Source organism: Atheta coriaria, unplaced genomic scaffold (assembly GCF_025399875.1).
Source record: "Atheta coriaria isolate IRGN ID8LTWV9N9 unplaced genomic scaffold, Caltech_Dcor_3.1 hic_scaffold_6_pilon, whole genome shotgun sequence".
Lineage (NCBI taxonomy): Eukaryota > Metazoa > Arthropoda > Insecta > Coleoptera > Staphylinidae > Dalotia > Dalotia coriaria.
This window is the reverse complement of record NW_027045448.1, coordinates 7,561,954-7,589,413: the sequence shown is the minus strand read 5'-3', so window position 1 is coordinate 7,589,413 and position 27,460 is coordinate 7,561,954. Positions and strand designations below refer to the sequence as shown.

Below are 27,460 nucleotides of genomic sequence, written 5' to 3'. Positions count from 1 at the left end.
CGCAAACAACGACGAAAAGCGTAAACAAACCGCTCGAGATGCAAATCGTTATCGTGACCACTTACTGTCAATGTCCAGCGTGCCGGAATTGTTGATGGTGTGTCGATCAGGCAGATCCTCCGTCAACAGTTTGCCGTCCTTGAGCCAGCGCACCTTCACCGGCGCGCCGTCTGGAGTCGCCGCTTTGCAATGCAAAGTGACTTGGCTGTTGAACGGTAGCGTTTGGTTCGCTGGACCGATTTGAATAATCGGCGGCGGCAGGTCGGCGACGGAGGTGACTTGCAGGAATGCGCGTACCGAATTCGATCCAGCGACGCTCAACGCGGAACACACAAGAAAACCAGCGTCTTCACGCTGCACGCCTTGAATTTTCAGCGTGCCGTGCGCATTTACATGCATGTGTCCGTACGACGTGTCAGGGAACATGAGCATCTGGGAACCCTCCTTGCGCCAGAAGACGGAAGGCGGGGGATGCCCGGTGGCGGCGCAATGAAACTCCACCACGCCGTTCAGCCCGACCTTTTGATCTTTCGGACGTTCGATAAACGTCGAAGGAGCTATTAAAGGAGAAAACCGATCGTAAAGCAGGCGATATAAAATATGTATCGATACAAAAGCAGCATGCTGGAGGGTTTCAGGCAGTCTAGACGCGAAAAAAGTTTTCGGCTAAAACGCCGGAATACAAATGACCAAAAATGCGAAAAACAAACTTGCCGACGACTTTTAACAAGACTGATTTATAATTGACAGACGATCCATTGTGTTCTGCTTGAATTTTTTCGACTCAAAAACAAGATTTGAAGAAATTTTTTTCAGCGTCTAAGATGAATTCAATTAACTTCAACCAAATATTAGCCAAGTAAACTTACAATTAACAACAAGTGAAGCCTTGGCAGAGATGCGGCCAACAACGTTTTCTGCATCACAGATGTACAAGCCCTCGTCGGCAGTTTGGACGTTGTCGATGAGTAGCGACTTGTCGTCCATGATGCGAGCACGTCCCACGGGCATCTTGCCGTCTTCGCGGCGCCACATCACCGTTGGCGTCGGTTCACCATACACGGAGCAGTGAAAAACGACTGATTTCCCACTCGCCGCCACAACATCGCTGGGTTCTTTATTGAATCTCGGTTTTTCATGCACGGTCAGAGTGGCGGCCGAAGATTCACGCGTGCCGACCATATTGTGCGCCATGCATTGATACCGGCCCTGGTCGTGTTGCCTCACATCGGAAATCATCAAATTTCCACCGTCCACAATGTGCATACGACGGCCATCCAACTCCAAATTGACGTTATCCTTCTTCCATGTAACAGTGGGTTCGGGATGTCCCTTTGGCGGTGAGCATTGTAAAAGAGCCGTTTCACCAGCTGCGACGCGTGTGTCCGTTGGTACGACGCGAAAATCTTCGCGCAAAACTGTAAAAAAGAAAGAAATATTTATTATTTGTTATTTCTGACACAAGCAGTGTTTAAATAATGAATTAATTATTGGATTGTTGGGAAATCATAGGTATTTTAATTTGTATTTTGATTACCCCGTTGAACAAATAAATATGCTCGTTTGTATTATGTAGATATATTATGCTTGATGAGCTTGTAAAACTAATAAATTAACGCTTTTTGCAGGCATGCGCTACGCACGCAGCGCGTATAAATATACATCAGCAATGTGCTGTTTTTATATTATGCAGCGCACGAGTGTAACGAGATTTGCGACGAGATGCAAAACCGACGATGTGCAATTCGTAATAAATTTTAATTAAATATGACCGCTTCTTCATAGCATCCTTATTAATTAAACGAATTTATTTCGCTGCGAAAGCGAGCGACGAACAAACAGCGGGATGTCGACTCTTTCATCCTTTCACAACCTGCGCGAAGCTCGTCCGACGCTAAATTAAAAATGTTACTCATCTGACTACGGCCGCCGCCACAACTCAGCATTATGCACATGTGAGATTAGTTAAAATGTATAGGCCCATGGAGCGTTTGTGAAATTAATGAAGATCACAGGCGCGGAGTAAGCGCACAGACAGTGGGTTTCATTCATGAAAAGCTCGGCCTCGCCGCGTTCTGTTGCACTCCGATGCCCCGATGAGTCAATTCAGAAGAGTAACACGGGTGGTCTTTTAGTAATTCATTAGTCGGCCTAGACGTTGGAGTCAAAAATATTCTGCAGCACTTAAAAAATGAAGATGCGCGTTGCCGTAGAAGACAGTTGTTTATGGCAAGCACGTCAGCACAGCGCCACAATAAGGAAACGAGAAGCGAAAGATAAATTCAACAATTTATTGTGTTTATTGCAACAATAAATCGAGAACAATCGCAACTTTTGAGTCATGAATCCGGCCGGTGTCGAAGTTCAACTCGCTCAAGATTGTTACTGATGATCGTCTATTATCCGTTCGAGTACGTGCAGACGTGCCGACTCTTCGCAAAGTCAACATATATCTGTAACAAACGATACTGCGAACGTGCGCATGCAGGAAGGACAATTTCTACGCGAATATTAACGTCTTTTAGATCCGAGGAGGATGCGAAGCGCGTCGGTTTCCTATTTCCGTTTTCTCAGGATCCTCTTCGTCCAATAGCGGCAACGATATTGATGTTGCTAGTATGAAAACGATAAATCCGCACCGGATATATATCTTTCTAGCAATTCATGCCATACAACGAAATGGAAGACCTAGCGTACGCCATGTTGGTATTGGTGTTTGCGTTGCTCGCGCATTTCTTCCCGGGTAGTATCTATATAACGTACATTCTGAATAAATATACCAGTCTGTCTTCCGTGTTCCTTGCTGCAATTTCAGTTTTATTCCTTGCAATTTACCACACACTTTGTCAAACACTTTTCCAAAGTGCAAAACTATCTTTGTTTAAGAAATTGATTTTTAAACTTTTCTACTTTGGGAGAAAGTTCAAGAACATAAAAATCACATGCAACATTTGCTACCGCTGTAAGCTCAAGTGCAAGTGTAATTTCCGAATCACGAACGCGACTTGAAAAAAGTAAATTTACCACAAGATTTCGTGTGCATTCCAGTGACGTGACGTTGCTTTGATGCGTGATCAGCCCGCTTTCCGTGATAATTCGATCAGATATCGCTTAGCAGACATGTGCCGCCATGTTTTTTCGTGTCATGTCATGCCAAGGCATGACGAGCCCGCTGAAGTTGGAAATTACATCAAACACGTATCACACTAAACGCAAACAATAAAATAAAGTCAAAAACATGTTCAAGAGCGACATACGTATACGTAATTTAATTATGAGTTTTCGCTACTTGTAGGTAAGTGAGCGACCTATACATAATATCAATAACGGTCGTCATCTAAATTTATTAGATATGTTAGAATACTCAATACTATACGTAAGCGTTCTTCATTCCTTGCGTGTACTCACACCCCGATATGCCGTAAGCCGGTAAGCGTTTAGATATTGATGGCGCACGTTTGCACGTATGTATGTAGGAAGATTGCCACTCGGGTAGCCGGCAGCCGAAGAGTATAAAATATGCAGAGCCTATGCGCCTATATACACACACACACACTACCACCAATGGAGAAAATTCTACGGAATCAATTGGAATGATATATTGGCCATAAAATTGAAACCGGTGCGATATTGAATTTTCTTCTTAAACGCCTTGCCCTCGTCGCCACCGATATCGCTCGCGCGCTTTACGACTACTTAAAATTCAAAATCCTCCGCGCTTCTTTACGGCCAGTGGCGCGCGTTCATGAAATTTAAGTAATGCGCGGTGGTAATACGAGATCGACAGGAACGTGTTACATTAATCATCCAACGGAAAAATATTAAGAATGCATTAAGCGGTGGTCTTCCGCGAGAAACGATTTTTTTCTTTATTGGCACATGCGGCGAACAAACTCCAAATGACGCATCAAATGTTTTATGCGTTTCCTTCTGAGTTGTAACAGTCGAACTAAAATTAGCACGGTAATGGTTGCCGCAAATGTCATTAGCGTTGGATTGCAATAATTGTCCGAATTAAAATACGAGAACAGCGAGAATAGAAAGGAAGGCGAATTCACGCAAATTCACAATCGCTTCGTGTCTAGACGCACTTCGCGGCGGCATTTTAATGCCTCCATCAAATTGCAACTTTTATTTGTGTTTGCTTTTCGCATTAGCACGGAACTCAAAAACTAAAGTAAAAAAAACTTGAGCAGCCTACACGAACAAAAGTATCAAACCGCAAACTGCATGTGCAGCAACTCCAGAAACCCACGAAGCAAACAGTCGAACAGACGATCTATTAATATTTTACAAATTGGTATTCCCAACGAGCTGTCACATCTCATCATTATTCTTCTACAATTGTACGAGTTTCGAGTGCCCCAAACACTGGTATTAAGCTTGGCACTGCTTGAGCAATGTGAGAAAAACGAACACGAACCAGGCATCAAATTATCCACGCATTATCAATCATTGAAACTATAAATCATTGCCCGCCACAGCGTTGTTTACTTTTTAAACACCAAACGAAATTGAGTTTTTATTAGTCTACAACTCGAGACATAACCTCATTCCTATGCAGTACGGTTATGTTGTCAAACCTCTTGAAATAGCCATAATAACAAGATTATTACAAACGCAAACGTTTTGTTGTGGGTTTAATCTTGATTGAACTTGAGTGCTCTAAATGTGGGTGTTTGTTGGGATTTCTAGTTTCACTTCTTTGTGCGTCGAGTGCAGTGCTTGCTATGTGAACGATGCCAATTAAAGCGATGCGTTAGAATCGTTAGATGCACTCGCAGATTGATTTATTCCAAGAGATACGTATAATTGTGTACGAATCCAGAGCCAGTCGCATCTGCTTTCGAGATTATTTCACTAAATTAGCAGAATCCGGCCGCTGTGCAAAGAAGTTGTTATCAATGCAACTTGGCACGTTGGCGCGCTTTGTGCCCAGATAAACTTTATTATTTCGCATCATTCCGCCTGCGTGTCTGCATCACGGGGCGCAGCAGAGCAAAAATAATAATTGTGCATTAATTCCGAGTTATCTGTCGACACCTACCGAGAGCAATAATGCCGATAAGGCGATGCATTAAGACACGCCACGCTGAAAACCCGCTCAGCGCTACATGCAAAAATAAGAACGAAAAGACTCAAGACAAAAAGCCGACAACGAATCCTTATTATTTATGCACTGCGAGAGATGTATAGTCGGTTTTATTTTTCTTTTGGAGACCGCGGCAGTGTCGGCGAATATCTCGGACAACTGGATTTTTTTGCTCGAGGTGAGGAGCGCGAAAGTGAATGCGCAAATGCGCAGATGTTGAAATTTCAGGCTTGGAAGAAATTATTGATAATCAGATAAATTATGAAGGCACTCTGTTACTTCGCGAGAACGCGCGTGCATCGCATTCGTATTCGCGTCTCGTCCAACGAGATGAACGACTGGACCAGGACCAGCCCTGGCAGCACACCGCATTCCGGAGACAGACAAGAACTTGTCATCGCGCTTTTGCTCTGCATCACCGCACATGAAGTTCAGTTTTATCCAAAAGGCAAAAAATATGTATTTTTTCAAACGGTAGAAAAATTCTTACTGCATTGTCGCCATGTTAGCCAACGTTATTACCACTTTCTGTCCGACTGGCTGAATTTGGTGGGCGCATAATGTGTGCATTGCTTGTCAGGTGCTTGTTGATTGCGGAGTGAATCAACCCTCGGGCCCCTAGCAAACACCTCGCCGTCGCACATTGCGCGCGCGCTTTATTACCTTTCGCCTTTGATGTTCCCCAGATCGCGGGGGGAACCCTCACTCATCGAACACACGCGCTCGCACGACCATGTGGGTTGGCGTAGGTTTAGACTCACATGAAATATGAAACATTAACTTTTATTGCGTCAATTATTTCGGGGGTGGCGCGCGGCTGCAATATAAATAAAACCGAAAAGGCGCTGGTTCCACGCACATTACGCCCGGTGCAACTCGGATATTACGTCCAAATAGACCCGGCAATAAAATAACAATTCGCTCATGAGTCCACCCATAAGTCTGGTCGAAGAGTCCGTTAGCCTGGAGGGCCCCGCGAGGAACATGAGCAATGTAAGCAATACGAGCGGACGACGAATAAAGATTATCGACGTTAATGGTCGCACCACACAAGCGGTCACAAGTGAAAATCATGCATCATGCCAAACACTTATGCGGACAGAGAAACACTTCCTATGCTTTTACGCGTGTGTTTATATCGGCGCGATGTTATTATTATGCTCGAGCGTTATTAGGTTTATGCTTGTTTATACTGTCGAGTCGTATTTTATCCGCAATTGTAAAGCAATTGTAAGAATTGAATGCCACGAAATCGAAAAGCCCACGATGCTCACCTTGCGATGCCTCGCAACCACTTTAGATATTAATTTATCAAAGATATTGGCATCATTGGCACATCGACGCTTCTGATGGGTAATAAAACAAACAAAGCAACGCGCGAACAAATGGCACGTAAAATTCGATTTCGCGGAGGAGAAATCGACGCTCGACCACCAATGGAAAAATATATCCAAGAAGACAAAAGTTTATTCTTACAACTGCTCTTTCATCAAAAACGAACGCAGACGTTTGCGCCAAGTAAACTTTACGAAAGTGAAGTTCTTTCCGTTTTATGTTGTTTGCTGTCAACAAATGCACACATCGTGTGCGACAAATAATCCAATATATCCGCAAGACGAGATTGCTCGAGAACGGAAACTTGACATTTCCAAACGAGAAAAACCTTTCATCCCATTAAAATTTCCAACGAAAACAAAAGTTTCAAGCAAAAAGAATCTTCACAGAAATATGACACATGATACATCACAAAGTTTTATAGCCACATTTAATCAGCCTCGGGTAAAGATAAAAGTCTATTGGAGCACGTGCCGGGCGGTACGATATTTGTCAAATTAATAGACGGATCGGCTGGTTAGGCCGGCGACACGTGCGGTTTAGCAAACATACAACATAGATTTTCATGAAATGGATGCTTTGCGCTCGGGGACTCATTAGGATACAGCCGATCTGACGGCAAAAATCCTCATCCCAGTCTTCCCGACGAAATAAAATCGGAGACACGCTTGTGACACGTGCAGCACGCGGCCTCATCAAGGGGTGTCACAGTCGTAACATGTAGCAGCGTGACAATTCCGACAACAAGAAATTAGACGCTTTGTTTGCGCGCGTGTGTGAAAATGTGCGAAACTAGCAAAGACATACAAAGACAAAGGGTCTGTGCTCGAAGCGTTGGAAAATGATAGTTCCGAGGGCGTCCTCGCAAACGCACCGTCGCTTTCATTACGTATGCATATACATTCCAATGCGCGTAATAGAGTCGGAACTAAATTTAAATATGTCACTCATCTCCATTCGTTTGAACTGCGTATTGTGTAAACAGAACGCATCGGGCACTAGTGTTGTTGACCCGCGCCAACCCCGTTTCGTTTTATTGCCCACATTGCCAGGAGCGCCCGGCATAATACTGAAACGGATACGCGCGATAAATATAAATATAAAAATGCAATGCGCGATGTCCGAGCCGCCAAAATTTACGGTGGGCATTCTTCGCAGTGCCGACGCGTTGCGTTTCTTCGAGTGCGAATTTTACAGCTTTTTTATCGGCGCGACAATTAATTTAACAAGCTTTATGAGCCGTAAATTCACGTAAACCGGTAATTCTTTCCCGCGAACGCACCCAAATAAGTGCAACCTGTGGATAACATCTTATTTTCACACTCTCTCGACCACGACCGAGAAAAAATCTGCAAATGTGCGATAAGCAAGCAAGCACTAAAATTCAACACCGAAATCAGCACAGATGGCACGTAAAAGTCTCACGAGCATTTATCATAAGAACCTTACAAATGTCAATTAATTTCGGCATAATTCAATGAAGTATCCACCTCATAACTCTTAAAACGACCCTAACCCACCCCAAATGATAGCATATTCCGCAATATCCCATTACGACAGTTTAATAGATAAACATCTCCTTCACGAGCCAACTAGCGCCCTGTAGTGCGCTGGGAGAAAATAGGGAAATCACACATTGAATCACGCGTGTTGTCCCCCGATGCCCTCAAGGGGCCCACGGGTATCACCATTACACAGCGCCTCCTCTCGCAGTTATTTCGATACACATCTCAGTTATCTCCCGTTGTTGCACCAGTGACGCATGTGCATGGATGCTGGGTGGCGAGCAGTAATGACACCGACGCCACTAACGTTTACTAATCAAAACGAAAAATGCTCACCCCGAGTCATCCGAGTGCACCACGCACATTAGTAACGCTGTATTAGATAAACCGCCGCCGACCGACTGTGATCCCCTCGGGATAATATTAGCGTGTCGCGCAACACAAATAAAGCTGGATGTATCAATAGGAGATAGTCGAGGGTGGAATTGGGGGTCTGGACTGTTGGAGTCACCCCCTAGGATTGCACATGCACCGGCTGCGTGCGGAATTAGCGCTATTAGGCACTATCACGTCACAGTCACGCCAATTATCTGCGACTACAAGTCAAAGAATCGATTTTACCAGGTTCAAATAGGGGATGATGCCAAGAACATGCTCAAGCTGAATCAAACCGAATAAAAACAAAACATGTTAAAGCTCTTATGCTGTGAGTGCCTGCATTTGATATTTATTTCTTTTCGATTAGTCACCCAGATGGCGCTTTTATTTGCATCTAAGATTAGCCACGACATATCGCAGAAAGTTGTTTACTCATAAAATCAGCTTAACGCTCGAGTACTTGTTTGTTTTGCACTTTCTTGATTTTATCGGTGACTAATTAATTTGTTGCCGCTTGTAAGCCTTATATCTTTCATAATGCCCACTGGTTCTAATTAATTTGCGTTGGAAACTGGAAATCGTTACAAATAATTATGTTAATTAAGCAAATTGCGTTGGGCTCATATAGAAAAAAGTTTAATTAATTAATTAGGCTATTAATTACGACGTGATGGTTTTATTGTGGTGTAGAATTTGCTGCGATTGCGATGCGGTTGGAGAATTTTATTCGTAATGCAAACACGACGCGACGCCTCCGTACGAACGTTAATTGTAGTTACACGTTGATTGCTTTATTATATCGACGGTGGACACGCTGCGCGCCGCACGTTTCGTACGTTAGTGCCGAAGTTGGCTGCTTAAGTTTAATTTACATTACATTAGTTTCGCGGAATGCCGGTAATGCTTTAGCAAGCGCCTCCATGCAATGCGAAGATACTTGCGAGCGGAGAAAGGCGCAGCACGAAGATGTATTGAGATCCACCTGTGCCGGTCGTGCAATTGCGCGCAATGTGCTACTAGATAGGTAGCATCGCTGCTTCGATGATACTGAACTGGTCGTATCTCATTCGCGCACTCGCGCATTCCAACTCTCTGTGTGCTTCTAGAATCGAGAACGCCGGAGCCATTTCGCAGGTCGTTTAATTGGAGATGTTTTATGATACGGTGCGCGATGCGGACGTATTTATGTCCAATTACGATCATCTGCTTCCCTACATTGTTTTGGAGGTTAAATTACCACCGAATTACACAACACATAAAACACCAACTTATCTTTGCGCTCAAAACTCAAATTAACTGTTCTTTAATTATGTAGAATGTAGAATAGAAAAAATAGAAAGAGTTGACATTAATAACGTTGTTAATTATATGTTTATCTTAGCTAATCCTGTCATTCATCATGATGTTATTACATACACTCGATAGGACATATATCAGTTGATAAACGGACAAACGAAAACCCATGGGCATAATTAAAATTCTAAAAATTCACAACGCGCGCGCGACAAATATAAATATAAACACACGCGTCGTTAAATATTTACGGGTCGACAGAAATGAATTATATTTTAATGCGATCACGCTATTAATAAAATAAACGACTTAATTTTCGTTTTCGACAAACGGCGCGCGCGTTTAGCGCGCATTCCGCTAATAGTGATAAAACTGCTGCCAACTACCCGACTATTATTAAATTGTTCTACCAACAATTCTTTCGCGAGTTTATGGCGCTTTAAGCTTGTTTAATGTTTAACGCCTTAACACAAACAAGTTGTGCAGCACATTCAGAGCAAACTTAAATAGCTATTTTAATTGATTTAGCACTAGTAAAATGCATGCATTTTTAATCCTTGCTTGTTCTCATTTATTTATAAACTCATCTGAAAGAAAAATAGATGGTGGAGGAGCCGGGCGAGGTAGCAGCAACTGGTAGGGTTGCCAGACGAACTTTTAACGATATTACATTGGTACTCCTAAGCCCAAGCCGACGGGCCGGTGGGCTTTAGCCCAAATAGAGACGAAACGAATGAAACTTCCTACCAAATAGGTAATGCCCCAACCGAAAACTATTAAGTTTTATCGCAAGTTAGATACGAACATTTACAGCCGAGCCCGACCTCCCCTGGACGTCTGGAATCCTCGAATATAAGCGTGGGGACATCCGGAATCAACCCCAAACACTACACCTCAATATATACAGGGTATATAACAAACTCTGGGAATCGCTAAAATTTTATAAACATGTACACAACTACTACAAGGTAAGATATGTGTTATGCTGACAGTAGAAATGTTTTAGTAAAAATTTTGTAGCTTACAGTGATAACAGTATCTAGCTCCAACCCTCTGTTTGTGAGTACATCGCCAATTTACCTCTCTGTGCACAGCCATAGACATACCTGGGTGACAGCGTTATCGATCCGCGCGTTAACGTCCCAGTCCCCGCCGTGGGGTGCGTTGGCAGAGAGCAATTTATATAGACAGGGGGAAATTTTAGGCGGCTCATTGGATTCCGGCCCGGCGGCTAGGCCCCGCGGCAACGTAGTCGTGCAACTTGCAATAAGTCAAAAGCCAAACATTCGCGAGGCAGACACCAAGATACGCGGCGATAAAACCGAAAGGTGCTATCTATAACCCTGCGCGCAGAGGATACCTATAAGTTTTGATCATAAATCCCCCGAAAAAAGAATGATAATGTTCTCCAACAGAGTTATAGTATTAAAGAGAGTCCCATCGGGTGATAGATGGAGTTAATGGGTCAAAAATAACTTTCGAAGTTAAAGTTCACTTAAATCACATTGGAACGATTTTTATGATGATCGCTTCGAAATTAAAGAGGTCTGCTGCGCACACGTAAAACCATAAAAAAATAAATGGTTATTTATTATAATCGCTCTTTACGTTAATTGCACTACGTGCTTGACGCGCGTGGTCGGCCATTTAATTGGCACGGATCCTAATTGACTATTATTGTGGCGTCGTGAAAGATGCCCGGCAGTAAAGAGAGCCACTAAATATCGTGGTTTAATAGAAAAAGCGTGATTCTTATACTAACTGCGTTAGGGAAGTGCTTCTTGTTCGCCATCGCTGCCAAATGTTGCCGTTTCTATTCATTACAAATCCATCGCAACTTAATATCCTTCATGAGTAAAAAGAATGGAGCAAAGAACGCAATATCCGAAATATATGAGCTTCAATAAAAGTGTGCGGTTGATAGTAAAATAAAAAAAAAAGGTAGGTGGCAAAATAAAGTTAGGGTGGACAGCTAATGTCCCATCCATATGGTGCCTGAATATTTTTTCCTTTCATGACTAAAGAGCAAAACAAAGAAAATCAAATATAGCTTGAGTTTGGTTTGAAAAATCACTAGAATCTGCTTTTAAAACTAAAACTAATAGAAACTAATTGAATCGTTTGGACCACGTTCTAAAGTCGGTTGTAGAGTTGGTTGCGGATCACTGGCGGCCATTTGTTGGCATGATTCGCAACAGAATGAATTCGTTCGGGTCTATCAGAGCTCCTGGTATATGTGAACCCCGAACGACGTCGAAAAGGTTTTTATAATTAATCAAGCTCACCCGCCGGACACCGCGTTTACCCACACCGAGCCCCCCCCCCTATAGAATGGGTTTTTCGAAACAGGAAAACCGGAGAATTAACGCACGTGCGCTATGCACACCGGCCTGCCACAGGAAAAAGGGTTGAATGGAAGTTCATAACGATCGCAACTTGCATTCGGGGAACGCTTCCGCTGTGCAACCACCGCCGCCATCACAACCGCTTTGAAACCCGGATACCCTCCCTCTCTATAACCCTAATGTGTAACGTATACGAATGTAGCTAATTGCGTCTGCACGTAAGAATGGAATACATTAATCACGAATGCCGATAACAAAAGAGAGCGCCGGCGAAACAAAAGGTGTTGCAGATTAAACTTCCTTAAACGCCGGCGCCGCCCCCAACCCCTACACACCCAGAGCTACCAACTAATTGCTCAATTTATTAAATTAATAGTGACGCGCTTTTGTTATCGAAAGGGTTGCGTTGAAGGTGTGCGTTCGACGTTGGAACATCTATAAAGATTAATTAAGGAAGCAAAATAAATTATATTTTCAGGGGTGGGAGGTAAAAGCGATAAAATGCAACACTCTATAAAATAATCCAGCAGAAAAAGACGAAATGGAACACACAATAATATAAAAAGCTTCCGAAGAATATGAACGCAATATTCCGAAAGCACGTCGTCTATCAAATTTATAGCGGGGCGCATAAAAAACGTATTATGACAAATGTTTGTCGAATCAAATTGTTGCGAGACGCGCGCCCCCCATCGGGTAGAGTTCAGTTTGACAGCGCGAACGGCGCGCATACATCAACACAAATGTGCACTCACTCACTCAGCCATCGGGGGTGTAGCAAAATGTGTATGCAAAAATGACGAAATGAATGGCAATTCTAAAGAGGAAATGAAAGAAATGAAGAAAAGATGAATGCGGAATGAAAGTAATAAAAGTGTCTCCAGTGTTACCAACCACTCGACAAATCTCCCCAGAAAGTAATCGAAGCACACACAGAAAAAATTCTCGAGTTACACTTTCGCTTGAAAATGCGACAAATGTTGTAAAACCGGTGAAAAACGAGAGTAAAAAACGTGTCACGGCTCCATTACACACCTATATTAAAATCGTGAGACTTTCATCTGACTCCGCTTGCGCAAGCTAAAAATACAGCACGATTTTTAAGACATAGTCCGTGTCACGCGGGCGAGCAAGATTAATTGAACTAGAAAAACCAAAAGCGCGTTCCGGCCGAAAACAATGATCTCTTTCTTGGGCGGCTGGCATGTCACGATATAATCGTAACGGAAAGTAGCGGACGAACGCGCGCGCCCGCGCTACTTTGTTTCCTCGCATAGCGTACTATAATATGTGAAGCGATTTTTTTTATCACCGAACTTCAGCGGCGTTGGAGTGCCGTTACAGGGATTAGCACTTTACGTTGCTTACGCGCGACGTGCGCCTTTAATAACACGACCACGGCGATAAATAAACTTCGAGCTGTTGCTCACGTCGTTTGGGGCGCTTGCAACGAACTCATAAGTTGCTTTATAAACGTTACAAACTTATGAAACTTGTAAAAATGCGTCGACGAAAACGACAAATTATGTGGGACTAGTACGAGGAGTTCAACTGCGGCGTAGGAGTCGCGCGTTTATCGACGGAAATAAAACACAAATTTTATTACCGTACGCCGACAATAAACTAGGAAAGTATAACAATCTTGGTGAAATTCAAACATTGCATTTCGGTTAGATTTTACTGCAAATCCGAACATCTGTTGGTTAATTCCAAGCCACATTTTAATTTAGTTCATGATCGTTCGTTAATTATGTTGCACATGTGCTGTTAGACTTCGTAACTGGTACCATGTAATAATTCAGGAAGTAAACTTTTTTTTAAATAAATTGAAACAATGTGGCAATTAATTTTTTGTTTTTTTACGTCTACAAATGTTTGTTTTAGCCGTTCGGAACTAATTTTCCGTACAGTCCGCCACGTCGGCAATTGACCGCATGAATGGCAACGTAATGTAGAGCGATCTTTATGGTTTCCTGCCGAATCGTAACGAAACCCTGTGTGACAAATTGGACTGCTCAAGCGAGGCGTGCAACACGGTCAGGGTGAGTCGAAACGACTAATTTGTCGTAGGTCAGAAGCCAAAGTCAACAAAAATCAACGATCAAGTCCACACATCTGTTTGAAACGTGCATATAAAAGCGTTAAAATAATAGTTATCTAATATGCACCAACTACTTCTCAAATTTCTTGCTTTGAAAACGATGTTTTGATGATGGAAAAGTAGTTAATATGCAAGAATGGCACATTATGCAATTAAAATTGCCGGCGTTATGGCATTATTTTTAACTCTCTAGAATTAATTATGCACGCCGCACTTGAAGAATTAAAATGAAAAGTTTGGACAAGTTTGTCGCCTGCATAAAATGCATCGCTTGGGAAACGTGAGTAAATTAACGTTTTCATAATTAAATATTTCGCCGTTTGCCAACTCGACCGGACTACGCCTGCTGAAAATACAAGTGCCTTGTTGGAGTCGACGATTTCGTGTGCGGTTTTTCCTTTCGTGTCACAGGCGCGCTTGCGAGATTACGTGCCACTTTAATCGTCGGGTAATGAATCATTTTTTATGCCTGCGCGCGGGTTGTTAAGTTGATTAAGTCCGATTATGCTCGTCGGCGGCGGCGGCATACGCATGTATAAGTGCACGTGTGTGTGACAAATACCGGTGGTGATAATTTGATGAATTTCTATAATTACAGTTTGAGCGTATGCACATTATCCCATGATTACGTCATATATCCATGCAGATAGAACATTAATGTGAAAATTAATGCAGAGATGTAATAGAAGTGCGGAAACGGATCCCTCTCGAATATCATATGGCGCTAGTTGGCATACACCATGATGATGGAAGGAACAAAGGGTTTTTAATTAAATTTAATTAATCGCATCCGATTATGTTGTACATTATGCCCTCACAATCGTACAAAGTAGCGTTTACTTACAATTGGAAGCCCGGCAGCAGATAAGTAAATCTACAATATGTCGCGTAATACGCAATGAACGCCCCGACAGTAATTAATTAACGTTATGAATGGGTGAATGTTTGTTGTGTTTGTTTCAGTTTCGGGTACAACCGGGCGCTGGAGGGTTGATTTCGGTGACACATGCATGCAGTGCGCGCCGCGCGGCTGACTGATAGACAATTAGACGGTTTGTGCGCGAGGTCTATTTATATAATTTATGTGCCGCGCGCGTATGAAATGAAATCTCACTCGGGTCGAAACATGTGCGATGCTCGACACATGTTTCCTTCGTGGCGGTTTCAATGCGGCAACGTCGCCACGCACAGCATTTTGGTTACGGTTGCTGCTACAGATTTACTTAGTTTGGGTGCGTGTGTCATGGGCGGATTGTACAAAAGAGGCTATGAATTTCCAACGCAAATATATATATAAAAAACGTGCAGATGTGCGCACGCACGATGACAACACCACCAAAGAAGATTAACTGTCACGTTTTGTTTTGAGCCCGTTATTGCCCTATTGCCGCCTACGTTTTATTGCCGACGGAGAACACTCGACAGAATATTTCCATTAACTCTTTAAACAGATTTTTCAAACATGTGTCTGTTAATAAAAGCGACACCGAGGCTTTATGACTGGTGTTTTGTACAAATATTTTCGTGTTACTTTCTGTTCATTTTTTGTACTGAAACTGAAGTCTAGTTAAAATACGTTTCCTGCAACGTGTGTTTAATCACTGTAATTTTATTTCGTAATGAGAAAAATAACGAGCTAATCGTGATGAACAAAAAATACAATCACGACACACGCACGAAACAATTTCTTCGTTTGTTCACTTCATCATGAGCAGACACGAAATTTCTAATCGACAAAATATCAGAAAATTCATTCCCCTTCAAGAGGAAAAAAAACATGCAAATGTTAAGCAAGCGTAGGAGAGGCACAAACACGCACAAATTGATCTATTATAATGCGTTTACTGGATGATAAATCTAATATTCGAATCATAAACATGCCGCTTTTATATGCAGTCTCGTGACACGTGTGCATGCAAGAAATCCAGCACACCAACTACCATGTACATGTACATGTGTAGCTGGCACCCGTGTAGGAATTGATTTATGATGTCCGAGTGTCTCTCCAAAACTCGCGCATTGTCTACCGAACGAAATTCGGGTGCCTCGAATGAATTCGGAAGGGATTGGGATTCTCGAGCGTCGTCGATCGACGCTGATGTCGGCGACATTCATCAATGTCGAATGAAAAGGGTCGACCGCTTGCCCGTCGCCGATAGCGTTCACGACGAGCACGACTAGCACGAGACTAGGTAAGCATTTTGCTGGCGTCTGCAGGAATTATTGCGAATCTATGGTCGGAACAGCACAAAAACGAACAAATTCGTTCGTCAGGAATGTAAAACGAAAAAATACACCAAACTGAATGGATTTAACCCTTGCCTACGGTTTCTTCATTAAAGCCTTGTTTATAAATACACGTCGCGCGGATGGTAATAAAATTTATAGCCACTTCCGAGTTTTTTTCGTTCGTCTTTTACCTTGATGTTCTGTTTTGTTTAATAAAAAAAACTTTCCCGACTGTTACAAACTAAAATACATGATTATTTGTCTTGTATTGTTGTTGTCGTGGACTGTAATAAAAGCGGGTATTTTCGACGCTTTGTCATCGATTTGTTCGTACGTTATTACTGAAACCATAAATGTATTGTAAAAGCGGGTTTCATCTGTCGCGTCTCGTCGGCGGCACATACTGCATTGTCTTTGACAATTGAATCAGTCGAATACATAAAAGTTTTATCTGCGGAAACGAGCACCCAGGGGAATACTTAAACGCAATATTAATTTTCATTCTGTTACTGGCGTCTGCCATTCTTCTACTCGTATATATCATTTTATTTCTGCATTATAATCGCAATGAATACGCGCACGCTTTCATCTGACACAGTCTAACGGTATTATCATAGTGGATGTATTTGCTCAAATTGCAAATCTATGAATTTGCAAATGAAGCCATGTATAAAGAGGGATCTAATGCTGAATGAGATTTAGCGGATGCGGAAAGGAAAATAGCGTATTTCGTAATTTATATCAAAATCTAATGATGACGAAGGGTATGCTGATGTCATATGAAAGGGAAAATGCTTTAATGAAGAATGCACATTTTCAATAGACTAATACGCATTTAAAACCAACGGAGCGTAAACTCATGCTCATTACGCACATTATCAGGATCTATCCAAACTAGGGGTGAGTTGATTAGAGATGGTATACGCGTATGACAAATGACAGCTCAAAAGTCCAGATTTGTTCTGTTCGAAACTGCGAAAGTACGATAAGTTTGAAGATATAGCTAAGCACGTCTGGAAAGTTTGACAGTTATTAAGCCTTCCCTCCCTCATCATAACAAGGAAACCGAATAGACCGGTAGATTGAAATTATCGATATGCAAATGTGATGATATCGCTTAAGTTAGGAAAACAACCCGATTGAATTTTCAATATAAAGTGGATGATTGGAGGTACTTACCGGCAACGGTGAGCGTCGCATTCTTACTGCTGGTGGATCCAGCGACGTTACGTGCCACACACCAATAGACGCCACTATCCTGCTCCTTCTTGCTTTGCAGCGTGCGCAGGAAGAACAACGATCCGGATAAGAGTAGAACACGATGCGACTTGCTGTTGTCCGCATGGGTTGTCTTCACTAGTTCGCCGTCCTTGAACCAGTCGATGACGGGCTCGGGGCGTCCTTCAGCCTTGCAATTGAGCGTCACTGGCTCGTTCTTGGCGACGACGGTGTCGGACGGATGCTCGGTGATGCGCGGCGAACGGTATTGACCTGCAACACAAAGTGGGCGACACATTGAAGCACATGATTGCGCATTGGTGTTGTTGGTTATTGTTAGATGGAGCAGAATGACATCGCGCGACTCTCGATGCAAATTGTCGAGATTCGCAAAAGGCAGGCGCCAAATAGCTGGCGCGGCGCGCCGTAAAACGACGTAAAATTGAAAATACACACAGCCATTTGCCGCCGACGACCGGCGGGGCGGGCAAACAGAGGCGGAAAAATGACGCCGCCGGCAGAGAAGACAGAATAAATAAAACGCGGCGCGCACAAAAATAAATCCTACACAAACAGTATAATGCCCCATTTGCGGATATCATTAGCGAAATGATATTATTTACGTTGGACTTCAAAGGTTCGCCAGCGCGAACATACAGAACGCTCTTTAATTATATGTACACGGAGCCAATGTTGGCGCATGTGCATTTGAAATGTATGTTTTCATGTTTTCCTGCACGTTTTGTAGCGCACAACGGCAGGAAACTTAGCACATGTCATCGGCAGTGCTTAAAAATAAACAACAAAATCTTTTTTCTGCACTTGACAAAAATTGCTTTCGATGGCACAATCCTCCAGACTGTGTTCCCATTTCATTCGTTTATCTATAATTGAGATCATTTCAGCGTTTTTGTTCGATGGTCGAAGGACGTTGAACGATACGGAAAGATCGTGATAGATTAGAAAAGCACTGAAAGGACGTTGAAAGTCTGCAACGACAAAAAAAGGCCTAAAATTAATTTCGTAAATGGCCATCTCGCACGGATCATTTACGTTATTAGCAAGATAGCAAAGTGCAGCTCTCTCGGTGATATTGATTTTCAACTTGTCATGTGCTGAGTATTGCAGGAGGCTTGCACGCTAGTGCGGGAACCAGGGAAAATGGGGCGAAATGTGCAACATAAATGAATGAAGACGCAAAGTGCTGGCCGGACACTGTCCGTCTGGTGCTTTCACATCGTTATCCGAGGTCCACAACACGAAATAGCAGTTTCTTAATTTGCAGGCTGATTGTTTCTGCTGTTTATTTAATTACGCAGTGCATGCCCCTCTAAGTGATGTTGACCAAAACTACAGCCACAAATTCTTTCCCCAGCTGTAAACGTCATACCTCCTATGGGTAGCTCCTTAATATCAAATAGACCCAACTTTCTGGTATCTAATAATTATGCAAAATCGTATGTTGTGGCTGTAGATGGCAAATTCAATTTGTCCATGAAATTATCCAAGAATTTCAATTTGCACAGTTCGCTGGCACGTAGTAGTTGTAATCGCGGCATTGACGACCAAAAACGATGAGCGTGGACGGCTAACGATGAACGATGAACAAGCCGGGAGGAAAATCTTCCGACCACCCGCCTGCCCGCCCGGGGAGGAGCAGAGAAGACAGTAGACTGACCCCGGAATTTAATTAACCTCTAAGCCGGCGCGCCGCGTAGTTGGAAAGATTACGCGTTTCCGAGCGTCGCCCTGAAAACCGCCGACCGCGTGCTTTCGACCGGGAGTCAGTTTCAATTAACCATTAGCCTCTCTCCACCAGCGTGGGTACAAATCTTTCATAAACCAGCTGAATATTAATAAAAAATAAAACAATCTAAACTTGAAACTGCAGCATAGTTGTTCAATTAGGGTTTATGTCTCCTCTGGACTTTAAAAAACTCAACCAGCAAACGGAAATATCCTCGGTTGTGACTGTAATTGTAAGTTTTGTATGGGATATAAAATCGTTTGATTTAACGCACTGAAAATACCATTAACGTCAGACGTCCAGAGTGCGCGGTTACTTCGATGCACAATGGATCGCCGTTTTCAAGTATAAATTTCGAGAAAATAAAGAATGCCAAGCTGGTTTCCCCCCTTTGGGACGTGTACGAGTGTGTCGTACGTTTCAACCGCGAAGGTACTTGTCGCGCGCGTTACTCATAATAGGCCTCCTCGCAAGTGCGCCGTACGTATGCATATAAAACGGTTATTAAGGAATTATGTCGTGAAACATGCACGACTTCGTGACCGCGCTACTTGTAATATTGCGCACATTTAAACAACGTATACATAACGTCGACCAGAAGCCACTAACTAAATCACGACTCTTGTTGTAGAGTTTACACTACATCCTGTATTTTATTCATAAAAAAATATGGTAACAAGAGGAATCAATAAATTCTCATAAATCCTCATATATTACGAGTTTTCGTCGGACCCTTCTCGCTTTTTGTTCGTTTTCTTGCCAGTTAATTAAGCCGGAGTGAGAAGTGAGAAATGAGAAGTTGCGGCAGCGACTCTTCGACGACTAATATTATTATATTTTAATAAATTATCGTATTATCGGATTCCCTCGCGCCGACTTCGCCTAGTTTACAGTCGATAAATTTCATATCTTAATTAACTCGCTCGCACTTCGACGCATAATTTATTGGAAAAGTTGCCAGCATGGGGTAAGCGCTGAGTGTGTATAAAGCACGCGTTGAGAGTGTCTTTTTATGCCGTGCTGGCGATAATACGATAGTCTCCACGCGTAGAAATCGCCAACAATGACAATTCTTAAAAAACGAGGCGATAAGCTGCGAAATGAATCTTGTGCATTGTGCGACCGACTGCAATACAGGCAGAAAAAATGCATCGACGCATAATTAATACGATAAAACGCACAATAATAAACTGTAATGAAGTGCATAAATCACATAAATAACTAGATATCTCTATTTTTCGTCGTGTAGTTGAAAGATAACTATATTTCTCTGTAAACCTCACAATGCGGTTTAAATTTTTGCAAATAATCACAGCATTATCTGCGGAATAAAATCAAGTTATAGCCGATTAAGGTTATGTTGATTTTAATTATGTGCCATAAACACGTGTTGAGCACACAAATAACGACGCTTTAAACTTCCAAACAATAAAACTTTAATATCAAATGCCGAATTGAATGGCCTGCGTTCACGACCAGCTGATAATTTCACAATGGAACTGGAAGCACCGACATTAACCCTATTGGGCGCCACTGCCGGGGCTATTCATCGATCGTCCTATTCATCAGGATCCATCAACGATGATGCCACTGTCACTTGCGATGTGGTCGCCCTGTGCATATGTGTGCGTGTGTCCTTTGAATGGCGCGCGCGCGCGTCGGCAAGTACAAATATCCGGAAGTAATTCAAGTAAAGTGCAGCGCAAATAGGCTCGCCCATTCCGGTGGTCACCATCCGACAATGGCGCTCGACCCCGACCCCCTTAATTCATACATTTGTACACACGAGGACGCACAATGGCCGTAATCTAATGTCGTCGACATTATACTTCCAATGCGGTAACTCGATACCACTCGATGCTGACGGTTGATAGACGACGGCCGTAATTCGAGTAATTTGATAGAAATGTCGAAAGTGTATGGAAATGTAAATATATACCCAAGGGCAGAATACACCAAGCCTATTCATAATATTTGGGCATAAAGGACGCTCGTAAATAATAGATATTCAAATGTCATCATTAGCATATCATTCATATTTTGTATCACAACTCGAAAGTGCAAAGCCAGCAACAAACAAAATGCGTTTTAATTTTATTGCCAAGATGTCGAGCAATAAATTTGTCGGTAAAATTAGTGGCTCGTTAGCGTTAATTAACGCATTCAAAACTTTATCATTCTTCTTTTCTTCTCGGCGATTGCGTTCACCTTTGTTCCTTTTTGCTTTCGGAAGACGCATGAAGGGTTTGAAGGCACGCATCCATCACTTAAATGAAGCCATTTTTCAACGCGATTGCGACGCGGCATCACGCATCAATTTCGCTTCGCCCCGCGCCCAAACTGACAGCAAACAGTCGTGCTTATCAGTAAATATTCACGTTTCGCACGCCAACTCTTCGAAAACAAAGTTGGAACGAGTCGACAAGTCAAATCGAGATCCGTCAGAACGTCAAGGAAGTCAGCGCAGATTGTGGAAACACGTTTTGTGCTGCGAAAGTAACGGAACAAACAGAACGCGAATCTCCAGCCGAAGAAAAAGTAATAAATCCGTGTAATCTGCTGCGTGAGTCGGTGCTTTCTAAGGTGAAATCACCTAGGGCCCCATGGAGACAGCTTTTATTTCAAGGCCTACACGAAGATTTCTCGATTTCCTAAAGTTGGAACGAGCTAATTGTGTCCAGAGGGCGAGACGGAAGCGGAACTCGTGCGCGGTGAAAAGCTCGAAATCATTTCCGCAATTAGGCTCAAACAACGCTAGGATTTCGCTAGTCATTCGTTTTCCTAAATAAACTTAGCAACCTAGCGGCGAAAGGGTTCGCCCGCAAAAGGGTAATCGGAATCGTTTATTGATGAAACTCGGCTGTAATTCGCTCGAATCTGGCTGAAACAACAAACGAGCGTACGGATGTGTCTGCGTTTAGCAACTTTCGGACGTGTTAAACTAAATTTCCCTAAAACGTGATTAAAAATTCGGGTTCCGCCGGCGCCGGCTGATTATTACGAATTGTAAAGCTTATCAATGTTGAATTGTGGGTAGCGTACACAAACCGCATGCGGCTTTCATTCGAATTTCAAATGTTAATTAATAGTAATGTGCGGTGGCCGGCAAATTTAACTAGATCATCACAAAATGCAAATCTCGCTAAATCGACTGATGAAATAAGCTCAGAAATTAAAAATTAATAGAATTCAAACGCACACCCCGACCTCCTGCAGCGTTGATGAAATCTGTGCGCCACCCCCTTTAACGATCGGTTTGAACCCAACTCAAAGATTAACCCGCGAAAGAACTTCATCATCCGACAAATTGATATTGTTATCAAAACTTTCTTAGTGCTTTCCGCCTTTCTGCTCGATGAGAGTTCATCAGCTGGCGAGCTGACAACTTCGGCTGATGGTGTAACTCTTTCTCCTCGGTGCAAACTTTAACGCGCGGCGCAACCAGTCAAGTATACGAAATGAACCGAGAGCGCCGAGCAAGTGAACCGTGGCGAAGGGATTCACGACTTCCAACACAGAGAGTATTAAAAGTACTCGCGCGGCAGGATTGAAGTTTTTACGTCCCTTCGGGGGAGAGAGCAACTCGTACAAAAGTCATAATTAAATATTTCCATCAGCGGGCGTCGAGTGCAATGCCATAACAGTGCATAATGCAACGCCGTTGCTTCGAGGGGTGAAAAATGAAGAAGATATAATAGTTTTTTTTTGAGGAGATTAACTGCAAAGTGGAAAGTGGCAAGTGGAAACGCGAAATGAATTGTGCCTGGTACCTAAAGGTGGAAGGTGAGGTACTAGTTGCATGGCACGTCGCTGTATATAAGTTTTGATGTGGCGTGCGTGTGCACGCGCGCGCGGGGGATGGCCGCCCCCTCCGCCTTATTCCAATCATCCTTGCTACACCCCCGCGTTAACGCGTCCACCACGAATTCGCTGACGCTCGCGTGTTGCCATAAATTGATGAGCTGTCCGAACACGAGGCACACAACACCCACACAACAGCAAACCACCCCTCAAAGAAAGAAAGTAATTTTTACTTTACGCTTTAATTTTTAAGATAGACAATACCTTGGCACGATACAATGTGCTTGAGACATTTTTAAAACTATGACATTGGCAATGGTACGGTGTGGTCAATGTTAGATTAGCGTGCATATAATTGCAGTTCTGCTTGAAGTTTACGACGAAAAATTATTGAGGGCGGCGGAACGCATGCGATATTGTCGTTGGCGGGCCACAAACTTAGCAAGAACGACATTGAAGCAGTAAACACGCCATCAACTTTAAAATAAAAATTTTACTTTAAAAATAAACGCCTGCTTCTATTCAGATTAATGTATACCGGATCTATGCGAACTGTGTGTCGCTTTGAACCTCTTGTCTAGTTTGCGGTGTTTACAACCAGTGCACTACTCGAATATTGAGAGCAACCTCGAGTCCTCTCTGCGCGTGGTCTCCACGCAAACCGTACATTATTGAGTCGTAACATTCAATTAATGATAGCGGGCGCATAGCGGCACGGTTCTCTTTCGATTTAATGAAGCCATGAGATATCGTATATTAATTACGCGGAGTCAATATGCGCATCGCATTCGGGCAAGCTTATCTCCTTTGAATTATGCTATCATCAATACTAAGCATACACATGCTAACGTGGACCGAACGCCATTCATTTCAATTCCCTCGCCATCGATTCCGCACGGCCATTCAATAAACCAACATCGACACACATTACCGAACTCTGCGTCGGTCGCTATTCAGATGTGTTTAGTGCGACCGCCGAGAGAAGTCTATGTAAATGTCGGCGTTTAGAATTACGACCGAAATGACAAGAAAATATGTAGTGTGTATGCGCGCGCGTTTGGTTATTTCTGGTGTTTGCTTAACGACGTGGAACATGGCGACATCCAGCGACGTAGAATTTACTTTCTCGAATTTACACCCAATAAAGTAGTCGTAGATGTACAGTGCATATTCACGGGTGTAGAGTGAGTTCATCCCTTTGAGCGATTATCGCCAGCTGCACGCAGTGTGCTCGTTAGGTCGTCTCGCGGCGGGCGTAAAAATCGAACGCCACACTTTGTGACGGTTAACGATAAGCAATTAAATGAAAATTTTATTCGTGTGCGGCTTCGTCGTCGAAGCGTGTAAAGCGATTTTTTTTCGGCTTTTAACCCGACGATATTGCACATGCATGTCTGGCATGTGGCATCAATCAATTATTTGCAATTGGGGAGAATGCAACCCTTTATTAACTTTCTATAACTACAAAGTGATACAATAAAAACATAATTAGACAAAAACTATAAAACTTTATAAGATTCATTGTTTTTAGAGCAAATCTCAAAATAAAATGATTTTTAATGAAAATTAATTGTTAATTATTTGTGGGATTTGTATTACTCAGTATAACTCGATTCCTGGCTTTAATATGATTGAGGGTTGAGCGCAAACAAGCCACCCTGTGCCATCCTGCACACCTGTCTCTAATTACGGATAGCTACCAACTACCAACCCATCTCGCCGCCATTAATTAATCTAATGCCGCGTAGGTTTCGTGTCATTTCGCAAGTCAAAACACACGCCAGCAAGAAGCAGCACAGGGAACTTACTATTCCGGCCGTGGTGGTGAAAGTTGCGATTTAACTTCAGCGGCGTCAATTAATCTTAATTGTTTCGTCTTCAGCCAAAACCGCCACCGGGTGGTGCATCCTTCCGCTTTACAACATCTAATTTGCGGTGGCGGTACTTTTACTCTACATTTTCTCAACTAGTTGCTTACAGATGGCGCAATATTAAAGTTTAAAGAGAAAATTTGAAAAAAGTGAATTTAGTAGAAACAGCTTGTGTTTTATGAACTACAAGTTGTTTCATCTCACTGGCGCAAGTTTGAGTGTATGTAGTGCTACTTGGTCGGGTTGTCGAAACGAACGACTTCCCATCTAGCATCCTGTCGAAAAATATGACGGCCTCGACCGTGTGTTGTAGTGGATTAAGTGCCTTGCATAAAATGCCTACAAAAACGCGCTGGGTAATTCACGTGTCATGTATGAAGGACGAGTGCGTTATGAATAGCTCCACTCTTTCAAGCCCTCCTCGAACGGGAATCGTGTATATGAGGCTCTTACGATGTGCGGCGGCGCTGTCGTTATGTCACAGAGCTATATTTACGAATGCGCTTACGTTTGACAAGTAGTATTTAGGCATTGACAAGACTTCAAATAAAAAGCTGTTTATTTCCGGTACATTTAGCGCACATTGTACACATATTATTTTTCGCTCACTAAAAAAATCTACTTGCAGTAAAGAAAGCAGTAAAGATAATAAAGTCTACAGTTTATTTATATGTGCATAATATCATATCGTTATTTTTAAATTGGCAGATAAAGCAGGTGAATTCGGTTTGCTTTTAATTTGGCTGCGACTCATACTACACACTTACACACAGGCATTATATTTACAATGTCTTTATCTGGGGACGTAATTTCTCACTGAATTATACGAAGAGATAGCCAAGAGGAGCGCTCGAGATCCTTTTGCACTTAGCGCACGTCGTAAAGATAAAGCAAGCCCGCAACGCGCATTCGTTCGATTCACACCGAGATAAAGTATTCATCGAATTACACTCATCGGTCCTCGACACTTATTTCACCGAAGAAAAAAAAACACTAAAAAACCAAAAGTAAATTTTTACCGCAACAAAAAAATTGAAATCTTTCCATAATAATAATTAATTGAAGCAAAGTGCGTGTCTGAGTTGTATTTTGGCAAAAGCAATTATAATTGTATCATAAAAACGTGAACCGAAAATTATTACGGCTTTGTTTATACTTGCGTGTCATAAATTGTTATTTGATGTTGGTTCGGACGTCGTGTGAGTTAAGTTCGACGGCTGGTAATTACACTCCTTCTATAACAACAAGTTGGCTCTGCGAAAATGTATTATTTCGTGGCACCACCACCACTCTAACTGGTATTGCGCTATAAAGTCAAAGAAGAAGCGTGTGCTTACTTCGGACGGTAATTGCTTACTTTGTAACTTTTAATTATCTCTGCTTTTCATGCTCGACCGCTCGCTAGCTCGATGACTTACTTTCTATATAATCTATAGCTAACCGTAAGCACAATCTACGTGCAATACACGTGCAATTACACTTTTAGACTGTTTATGGTGCTACTATTTATTTTCCTTTGTTGCGGCGCAAATCAGGTTAAGTAAATAAATTGGTATTATCCGTTGATGATTTGTGATGATGACATTTATGGCTTTTACCTATTGCACATGGAACAATAAATAATTAAAAGTAAATTTCGTCGACAATGACAAACATAAATGACGTTTGCTCGCCGCTTCGACGAGTTTCCACGAAATATCATTAAGATGATTGACGCGAAACATATTAAACGATCCTTGGGATCGCATGTCTGCCGGTTAGACTCCCGAACGTCGAGGTGTAATTATTCATATTTATCGTTTACTGCTGACTCCCTCTTACAGTGTTCAGTTTGTCTTGGCTTGACTCACCTAGGAGCAAACATTTCGGCAGTCATTTAAAATACGTCAAGGAGCCTAGGACACGTATTTCGTGCATTGCGTAGAAATTAAAAGACAGGAAATTGCAACAATCACTTATGAGTGACTGATCAGGCAGTCCGAATAGTTTCCTACTTAAAATTGTCAATTTATAGTGTTGAAATGTGCTAAAATATAAATTCGACCGGAAATTATATTTTAAAATTTCGTGTGTGAAGTTAATTCCACAGATATGATATTTGAAAGAATTAATAATGCAAAAAACATCAAATGAATGATTTTGGCTCTGCGTCCCTGTCCACCCCGCCCGGGATTATAATTTATATGAAATTTTATCGCAGTGAAACCCGCCTGTCCGAAACGTTAGTAATAAATGTCGGATTAACTGCACAACTGCACAAATGCACAACGATCGACTGTATTGTTTGCTCATAAGCTGTAATTTTGTTTTTATGTGCCCATTTATATTTATTTTTGGGTTTAATTACCGAGAGCTTTAATTAAAAATCACAAATTTTAATAGAAAAGTTGACAGCAACTTTAATTAGAGTGGACTTTATGACATGTGAATCAGACAATTAAGTTTATAGCTCGAGAGTGTCGAGCCGTATCGATCTGATGGCAGCAAAAAGCCTTTGCGCTTAAGGTGATCACTTGATAGAAAGATAGCATTAAGTTCGTTTCAC

At 42.4% G+C, this 27,460-nt stretch overlaps 1 protein-coding gene across 1 annotated transcript in view; it reads right to left on the bottom strand.

Moving 5' to 3' along the window:
• The window catches only part of LOC135794022 (roundabout homolog 2-like), a 63,855-nt gene that overhangs the window by 3,181 nt on the left and 33,214 nt on the right, over positions 1 to 27,460 (bottom strand). The window contains exons 2-4 of the mRNA XM_065305152.1: positions 17,458 to 17,769; positions 870 to 1,418; positions 66 to 557 (exon numbers count right to left, since the gene is read on the bottom strand). Coding sequence (XP_065161224.1) covers positions 66 to 557; positions 870 to 1,418; positions 17,458 to 17,769 — 1,353 coding nt within the window. The remainder of the gene's footprint in view (positions 1 to 65; positions 558 to 869; positions 1,419 to 17,457; positions 17,770 to 27,460) is intronic.